This window comes from Clinocottus analis, unplaced genomic scaffold, assembly GCF_023055335.1.
Source record: "Clinocottus analis isolate CAN_PGR_092001 unplaced genomic scaffold, fCliAna1.0.p SCAF_27, whole genome shotgun sequence".
Taxonomy (NCBI): domain Eukaryota; kingdom Metazoa; phylum Chordata; class Actinopteri; order Perciformes; family Cottidae; genus Clinocottus; species Clinocottus analis.
In genome coordinates, this window is record NW_027176009.1 from 1252483 (window position 1) to 1261970 (window position 9488).

The 9488-nt window shown below is 39.0% G+C and overlaps 1 protein-coding gene and 1 non-coding gene across 2 annotated transcripts; both read right to left on the bottom strand.

Annotated features, from left to right (window-relative positions):
* Nucleotides 1–3670: 3670 nt before the first annotated feature.
* trnaa-ugc (transfer RNA alanine (anticodon UGC)) lies at nucleotides 3671–3742 on the bottom strand. Its single transcript has one exon. It is a non-coding gene; the product is annotated as a tRNA-Ala (tRNA).
* A 2574-nt stretch (nucleotides 3743–6316) lies between these two features.
* LOC137795266 (C-type lectin domain family 4 member M-like) lies at nucleotides 6317–8387 on the bottom strand. Its single transcript, XM_068592636.1, has 6 exons — nucleotides 8363–8387; nucleotides 8037–8126; nucleotides 7382–7474; nucleotides 7101–7243; nucleotides 6866–6966; nucleotides 6317–6458 (listed from the first exon to the last, which is right to left on the bottom strand). Exons 1-6 carry the CDS (start codon nucleotides 8385–8387, stop codon nucleotides 6317–6319), a joined length of 594 nt encoding a protein of 197 aa, XP_068448737.1.
* Nucleotides 8388–9488: the final 1101 nt, after the last annotated feature.

Genomic DNA, 9488 nt, shown 5'->3' on the forward strand with positions numbered 1-9488 from the left:
ATGTAATTAATTTCAGCCACTTTGCATCTCGGTGACCATTAATAGGATTTCACACTTCGTCTTTCGTGTCTCTGACTTGTGGCACATTTCACTTTCCACAGGAAACGCCTGGCTCTCGCCACATCAGAGAGCTGATTGGCTCTTAGATCTGACAGCAAACACCACGTGTTGTAGAAAATCCTTATTTTATGTGTAGCTGTAATACTTAACGCTTGATTGTTGAGTATGAGTTTCAGGTTTAATATAAAAACATTTTGTGTGTTTTATAATATAAAATCATATTTATACAACACATATCTAAACCAGTAGTGATGTATTTCACAGGCAGACATAAAAACAACAAAGGATGCAGCTCCACACACATTTCTCCATAAATATATATTTATAATCACATATGAATGAATCCAAAACGTGATCTGTAAACTACAAGTAGTCTAAACATGGGAACTAACAGGAAGTGGTTTTTTTTCTGTGGCTTCCTGTTAATAGTATGAAGGCAGCTGAAACAACGCCTCCCGCAGCGGCCGCTGGCTCTCGTCTGGATTCCAGGCGAAGCGCAGCTCTAACGAACAAGCCTACTTTGTCTCTCGTGTCTCTGACCGGCAGATTTCACTTTACACACCTGCTCTTCTTTGCTGTTGATGATTATCAGGTCTGCTCCTCTTTCCAGACAGTCATCTCTGCTCTCTTGCCAGGACGTCTCATCAGAAGAGATGTAATAGAGACTGGAATAAGAATACACCCATCCTTGTTGCAAGTCCTGAACTGTTGAGGATAAAAAAAACATAAAAATAAATGTTCACATTTCGGTCAAAGCAAAGTAGTGGTAGAAAACCTTTTCATGATGTTGCTTTATTGTTTTTTTCTTTCCATGTTTAAACGTTTATTCAGGTTCATCTGCATGCTCACCAAAGTCGCTCAGCTTCTTCTTTAAATTTTCTCTCTCTTCAGTCAGATTTCTGATTCTTGCACTGGAACTGTCTGAAATATACGGTTTTGATACCACAATAACACAGAGGTTATTGTAGCATTTGAAAAGATCCCCACCCTTGTGTCGATTTAACCGTTGGACACACTTTGTGTGCGTTTGGTCTGTGGATTTTTCATCTGATGTGTTTTCAATACATTTCCAAAATTGAGTTGGTTACACGGTAACTGCTTCAGTCCCTTATATAATCTCCTGTTCCTAGTCATTGTGCTAAGCTAAAGGCTTCAGCGCTTTACAGCAGGCGAAATTCTAGACAATAACAAGCTTAGATGTCATTTCCAAAATGTCAAACTAGCCCTTTAAATAAAACCATTATTCTTATGTTCACTCACCATTCAGTTTTTGTAATTCATCTCTCTCTTTGGTCAGGTTGCCGTTTGTGGCGTTCAAAAGGTCTTTCTCGTTCTCTAACTGGGTTGTCTTTAGTGTCTCTTTGTGATAGAGGTCTTTTATCTCGTTGTAACTCGTCTTCTCCCCCCATAGTCGATTTCTCTCGAGAAAATCTGTCACAGCAAGGGTCTAACATGTGAAGGGCTCACATCTCTGACACACACACACACACACACACACACAAACATATATATACACACACACACACACACACACGTTTGGCTAGAACAGATGAATTAGTAAATCATACATTGGACCACCAGGATAATGACCGCCACCAGGAGGAGAAGACCCAGCAGCCCCAGAAGCGCTGCAACGGGTCTGAACACATTTCTCTTTACTGAAGCTGCTGTGGGCACAAATGAACACTGCTGATGAGAGCAGAGAATTATTAACCATGCTCTTTAACAATTATTTTCAGCTATCTGTGTTGGAAAAAAAGCCTTATACATAAACATTATTATTTTTAAAAATCTCTCATCTGTCTAATCTTACAGTAAATACAACATGCTATGTAACAGACAGGCAGATAGATACTTTGCTGTTGATCCTCAGTAGTGTTGTCCTGTGATGTTTCCGGTGGTGAACTCTGTGGTGCACAGTAGTTGTCGTAAATCCTCACATCGTCGGTGTCATCACAGGCATCTGAGTTTTCGTCCTCCTTCACATCTGCCTGAAATCTGATTTTTTTGCTGAGGTCTGGCTTGGCGTAGATATCCTCAGTCATACTGTTTTCTCCCTTTACCGAAGTCAACTCTGGACTGGATTTAGCATTTATATTATCATAGGACAGTTGACCGAGGAAATAGGGAAGTAACTTGATATCACTTAATGACAATGGTTTGATAAAAGGTAAGAAAAAGAGGAAATCACTGGTAACAGGTTTATTTATTGCAATGACGTGGATATTTGCAGAAACCCGGAAGAGGTGAAAAAGCACTAACAACCCATCATGTATCTCTTCTCTGTTCAACTGAAAGCCTGCTTTCACCATCTTCTTTACCCTGACTATGTCCAACTACATACAACTGTGGTGGTGGATTGTTAAACTCAGTTATTATGGTAATAATACAACATGTATACTGTGATGGTTATTTTCTTTGTTCCTGTCTTTCAGTACATCATAAACACAGTACACGCTGTACTGGTAACAGAACCGGCAGTCATGCTTTGTGAGAAGTGAATGTTCAACTTCCCTAAAGTAAAGATTATCTGTCCATTTATACATACTGCATTCTTTGATTTAAAGGTTAATGGAAAGATAATGAAAGATATTGAAGATAACTTTGCAAAATCCCTCCCTCGCTCCCGGTCTGGGTCGTTTGGATGCGTTTCATGATGAATGTCAGCATACAGGTGCAATACAAAACGCATGACACAGAGACAGAGTTGCAAGGACAGTTCAATTTACTTTGTGTTCAGGCAGGGTCAAAACCATAAGATCAGTTACTCAAACAAATCTATCAAATCAAATAGAAAAGAGGATAATGCATTAAAAATGGGATTTTTATTTCGACAATCAAAAGGTATCCAGTTTCCTTCAAATGCCAATGAAATGATATACCTTGCAGTGTTTACAGCTGACTGTGTTTTTCACAGCATATGTTTTGGAAAACCACACCCATGATTATTTTGTTCTGATTATTACTTGTTATTATTTACACATGTAATTTTCTTTTTGTGTGTAAGAGCCATTTGGCAGGTTTTGATTATGTTGAACCTCCCACCACTGAGGGCGCAATAGAGGGTCCTATAGAATTAGGAGAGGTATTGGGGTCAGGTGTTGCTCATTTGTAGGAAAGCAAACAGTTTTTGACCGTTATAGGAGCCCGTGTGACGAGACTGTTTGATGGGAACGTTTCATGGGACTTTGTATGGGACAGTATCGAAAGAAAAGGAACATTGGTTATGGTTTGTTTTAATATCTGAATACCAGACTACGTTTTGCTGAGGAAGTTATTATTTGTAGTAAGAATAAACATGATGGACTAAACCACTGGACACTGTCTCTAATTTCAAAGGTGTCAGAACGAAAACCAAAGTGAGCAAAAAAAAAAGAAACACACTTTTATTCATCCCCTTGGGGAAATTCTTCTCTGCATTTGACCCATCCTTGATGAAGGAGCAGTGGGCTGCCCTGTGAGGCGCCCGGGGAGCAACGAGGGGTTAAGTGTCGTGCTCAGAGACACTTTGACATGTGAACTGTGGGGGGACTGGGGATTGAACCGGCTACCTTGTGGTAACGGGATGACCACTCATCCCCCTGAGCGACAGCCGCCCCTAAAATAATGGTGGAGATGCTGGGGATTGAACCCAGGACCTTGTACATGCAAAGCACACGCTCTACCACTGAGCTACATCCCCTCTAGCCAAGTAGTGCCTGGTTGAATAGTCAACGGGGCCACTACACTGTGATATGGTAAAACTTGCTTGAGAAAAAGGCATTGCGGATTTCTTCCACTGCCATGGATGCCGACCAGAAATGCATTGGTATCTTACCCTGCCCAAGGTTTTCTGTCAGTCAGAAATCTAGGATTATGCCCCATGTATGCAGAGTATTCACTAAAATAATAGAGGCCACTTGTTGCTGGAACTGAAGCGCATTTATGAATTGTACAACCGGGTTGCTGAACTTTTTGTTAACAAGGAGAGGCGGATGGACTTTGTCTTTAAGTGTATCAGTATCTGGTGAGTTGGCTGATTTTTGTGTTTTCGCATCTGCGGTGGCGTTGTGTTGACGTGCGGGGCTGTTTTTATCATGGATTGTTTTGTCATGTTATAACTAAGTGTGGTTATTGTTGTTGCGAGGAAATCCCCATGTGGGCCGACAGGGTTGGGCTGGTTAGGAGGGTCAGGCTGGATGCACAATAATGCAGAGGCGAGGCTGGTGGCATCCGGCCGAGAGGAGGGGAGTAATTGTTTTTGGTCCCAAGGACGAACGATTGAAAGTGAGCACTCAGCTTCAATCACTGATGTTAAAAAGCAAGCCAGAAATCTATGTGTAGTTATGGATTCAGACCTCAACATGAACAGCCATATCAAGACAATTACAAAATCAGCTTACTATCACCTGAAGAATATATCAAGGGTTAGAGGACTCATGTCTCAACAGGATTCGGAGAACCATATGCATGCATTTATCTTCAGTAGACTTGACTACTGTAACGGTGTGTTCACAGGCCTCTGTAAAAAGTCAACCAAAAAGCTGCAGCTGATTCAGAACGCTGCAGCTCGAGTCCTCACTAGGACCAGGAAAGTGGATCACATCACTCCAGTTCTCAAGTCTTTGCACGAAGAATTTACTTTAAAATCCTGCTGCTGGTTTTTAAAGCAATGAATAGTTTATGAGGGCCTAAATACGTTTGTGATCTGCTGTTACCTTGTGAACCATCCCGACCCCTCACGTCGTCTGGTTCTGGTCTACTTTCTGTTCCAAGAGTCAGAACTAACTGTGGAGAGGCAGCGTTCAGCTTTGCTGCTCCACATATCTGGAACAAAGTCCCTGAAAGCTGCAGGTCTGCTGAGACCCTCAAATCCTTTCGAGCCCCAAAGTGCCCTGCACGGGTCATGAGCTTCGAGAATTTAGCAGGTATGTGTTCAAGTAGTGATTTGAACCCCAAATGAGTTCTAATACTTGTGTTATTTTATATCATTTTTTTCCCCAAAAAATTGTGAAGATTTATTTTTTTTAACGACATTTTTTTTTATTATTTTTTTTACAAAATTTGAAACATTACTGTGAACACCTAGCATGACCAAAAAAGGATTTCCCGACAATGCGTTTTCGAGCCTCTCCGAGTGTTTTCAACTCCACGGTGAAAGGCCTAAACAACAACCTACAGAGTTGAAACACCCCTCTTTGGAAAGATAATGACCTAAAGAACCGGAATCTGCAAGACAATTCACAATAAATCAAAGCTTTGGCCTGTTACTAACGATTTTAGTCAAAAACACTGTGTTGTTCGGTTCAAAATGGAAAAGTTAGAAGCTTTATGCCTAAACATGCTCTGATTGGTTGAAGCCTGTATTCAAAATCTGCAGAAATCCCGCCTTATGACGTATGACACGTTTGAAAAACAAAAAAACAAAACAGGAAAAGATTTACCCGAGTTTGCATTCTACAAGAGTGAAGGCATTTGAAAACAAAACATCCCGGCTTAACTTTGACTTTTCAGGTACTAATACACATTCACTAAGCTTCTAATATACCTTGTTCGATTTGTTTGACTTTCTGAAGTGTAGTTATTAACAGAAAGGTGAAAAGTAACTTTTGGAAGGTTTTTTGAGGTTAGGGGTTTTATGTAATTTCATAAACTTAACGGTATTTTTTTTTCTGTTCGGATAGATCTCTTCCCTCAAGTCATTACTGTATTTTAGTAATTTAAATGAAGTTAATCAACGTTGTGGTTCCAGAGATCTTGTAGGAAACGTCACTTGACCTTTTTTAAAAAATTTTTTTTACCATTTCCTTGTCTGATAATGGGTGCAGCAGGTTTTTGGGAGTGCATGGGGCTATAAAGGTTAAATCCAGATTAAAGACTTTCCTGTTTCTCACAATGTAAGTTTTTTTTTTCTTTGAGCAATTTAAGGTGAAGAGAGTTCAATTTAAAGAGGGAAAGAAATTAGATCACCAAAACACACAGGCAACATGTTTTTAGATTAACCAATTTAAGAAAAAAACATGGACAACAAATACATTCATATACATACAGTATATTATTTTGCATACTGTGCACTTTAAAATAATGTAGAACAAAACAGTATAATGTTGTGTAGAATGACTAATAACTAAGATAAATGTAAAATTTCGAGGAGAAATTGTGTGATTATATTATATTATATAATTATTATTTGATGATTAAATGATGTATGCTTGTATAACATTCACATCATGTTGTAATATCGTGTATTGCAACACTGATGGGTCTGGATGCAGAGTTATAGAGCCACCACCTTTTCACAGATCCAGAAGTTTTTAACATTACATGGCGTATCATTCCAGCTGTTTTCTTTGGAAAACAGCCATGTAACTGCACAGTTTTCATTATGACGGCCGTTGGGTTCTCCAGCGTTCCAGTAGCTGAAACCAAACACATAATATATTTTGAATGAAAAATCACAACCAAAGAAACAAAAAAAGGTCAAATGCTGCAGCTCATGAAGAAACATTCAGTCACAAATACATTACTGAACTGAAGAGCCTTTGAGCTGATGTGATTACTTAGCTTAAAAACAATGCAACAAACTACACAAATCTTTGAACTACACCTTAAAAAAAAAGCCAAGTGATCCATAACTTCCAACTGCAACACATCAACAACATACCAAAACAAATCAAAGATGGTGCAGGATTTCTTCCTCACTTAGTGGAGTGATACCACTTCTGTCTGAAGAGTTCATGAAGGTGGCTACCAGTTTATTCAGTAAAATAGTGTCAATATAGCAATACTACATTATTAATGATCAGAAAAAAAGTAATGTATGAACCTTGTGCTGAGTGCAGTCCCGTCCACCCATTTCCATTTCCCCTCAGTCTCTCTGTCAGTCAGTCCAATCCATGTGAGCCGTTGGAATTGTATTGCAAATTCCTTGTTCACAGTGAAAGAAAAACATTTCTAAACATGAGGTGAATATAACCAATTTCATCCACCTTCCATCACCATTAATATGATTTCACATGTTGTCTCTTGTGTCTCTGACCAGCAGATTTCACTTTACACACCTGCTCTTCTTTGCTGTTGATGATTATCAGGTCTGCTCCTCTTTGCAGACAGTCATCTCTGCTCTCTTGCCAGGACATCTGATTAGAAGAGATGTAATAGAAACTGGAATAAGAATACACCCATCCTTGTTGCAAGTACTGATCTGTTGAGGATAAAAACAACATAAAAATAAATGTTCACATTTTAGTCAAATTTGTTGTTTATAACCTTTTCATGATGTTGCTATATTTTTCCTTCTGTTAATGTCTAAAGGTTTATTCAGGTTCATCTTCAGACTCACCGAAGGCGCTCATCTTCCTCTTTAAATCTTCTCTCTCTTCAGTCAGATTTTTGATAATGGCCTGAAAATCTGGCATTTTTGCACTGGAACTGTCTGAAAGAGACACTTTTGTTACAGAGGTTATGGTCGCATGTGAAAAGATCCCCACCCTTGTGTTGATTCAACCTTTGGACACAATATATGTGTACGTTTGGTCTGTGGATCATCTGATCTGTTTTCTATACATTTCTAAAACTGAGTCGGTTACATGGTAACTGCTGCAGTCCCTTATATATAACCATGTCTTGTTTGTAAACCCAAATAGTTAGAAATCTGTAACTGTATTCAATAGATTACAAACACACTACAATGTATACACATTTACTGACAAAAACAAGTGAGAAGACTTTCATTATATTTTGTGCCTCAAAGTGGAAAGCCTAATCCAATGTTTGCTTGATCTGAACAAACTATATAATATCAGCTTAATGTCATTATAATGCTCTCATCTCCTCCACTGGACCATGAATATAGAAGCTGTTTTATCTTTGATCCACTGATAGAAAAGTGATTAACATAGCTTGTGTTTGTTGTTCCAATATTATTCAATTGCAGCGGTTAATTTAGATATGTAAGTCACAGGGTGAAAAAAGAGAAGAAATGTAACATCACTCACAGAGAGAAAGACGCAGTCCAATGTTGGCAGCAGCTTGTAGGACACACAGGAGTCCAAAGCTCACAACAACCAGTCTGTAGAGTTTTCCATCTGTGTGGAGAATTCAGAAAGACACATTATTATTATTATTGTTATTAATATGAACAAGCAGTGGAAATGATGCTTATTTCCCTTCCTGCACACTGTCTCTGGATGAAATTGAACAGACCCCCCCCCCCCCCCACCGCCCGATTCTGGCAAAAAACAAAGCACTTCAAAAACTCTGTACCCAAACAGAACAAGTTACAGAAAGTATGATGCTGCCAGAAAACATGAAAGTTATTTACTTCTGGATGAAGCGTCCAAAGTCATTTCTGCCTCTCCTCTTTCAAGACAACACTCTGAAGATTTGACAAATGACGGTCGTAGCTGCACCGATCTGTAGGCTGCTTCTTCTTCTTCTTCTTCTTCTTCTTCTTCTTCTTCTTCTTCTTCTTCTTCTTCTTCTTCTTCTTCTTCTTCTTCTTCTTCTTCTTCTGCTTCTTCTTTTTCTTCTTCTTCTCTGGTGACGATATGAATCTGATACAATCTCATACTTCTTCATTTTGCATTTGTTATTCAAGACGGTTTCCTCCTCATATTGAAAGGAAATTTCAAGAAGTCAGCAGGAGACACAATTATATTGCAGGTGATTTGTAACACTGATCCGCTGAAAACCATAAAAAATGCATGAACGCTACTCTGTTGTTCACTTTTTCTTTAAAAGAAAAGGCGCGACTGTCTCAAAGTTTCAAATCTTTGATATAATTGTGCATTTTACTGGTTAATTCCTAATAAGTTCTTCTATAACAATCGAGAGACAGTGTGATTCTCAGACAATCTTTTGATCGTCATAATCAGAGCAAATACATGTTATTAATATTGTAACGGGCTCGGCCTTGTCCTGGTCAAAGCTAAGGGGGAGCTCCTTCTCCTTACGCCAGCCGTGTAAGAAGGGCCCGTTTCAGATTTTGGTCATGCTCATATCATAAGACGATTGCGAAACCAATAAGTCTTTGTTCCCCTGGAAGGTTTTGAAACAAAAACATCTTGATACTTCTGCCTTGGCCAGTTGACAGCGAGGCCGAGCTCCTCCTCGTGTCACTGTGAGTCAGTCAGTCACTCGTCTTTCAGTTTCTGGATCAGTCAGTCAGTCTCCTTTCCCCTCCTCACCTCCTCCCTTCGGAAAAACAAATCCAAATGTGAAATGAATTTTTAAAAAAAATCTAAATCTTAAAAGAATCAAGCTGAACATATGAATTATGCATCAGTATGAAAAGAAAGACAGAAATGGGTATTTACATTTGTCAAAAGAGGAGATTCTCACTCACTCTTCCTCACCTCTCCTCTCCTCTGTCCTCCTCTCTTTGTGAAGCAAAACACTGCAAACAAATATAAAATCTTTAGAGAAAATAGGCAAACAACATGAATTAT

Coding starts and splice junctions, on each gene's coding strand:
- LOC137795266 (XM_068592636.1), bottom strand. CDS start 8,387: ATGACTTTGGACGCTTCATCCAGAA. Junction 7,244..7,381: donor GAGGAAGATGAGCGCCTTCG/GTGAGTCTGAAG, acceptor TATCCTCAACAG/ATCAGTACTTGCAACAAGGA. Junction 6,459..6,865: donor GGGACTGCACTCAGCACAAG/GTTCATACATTA, acceptor GTTTGGTTTCAG/CTACTGGAACGCTGGAGAAC.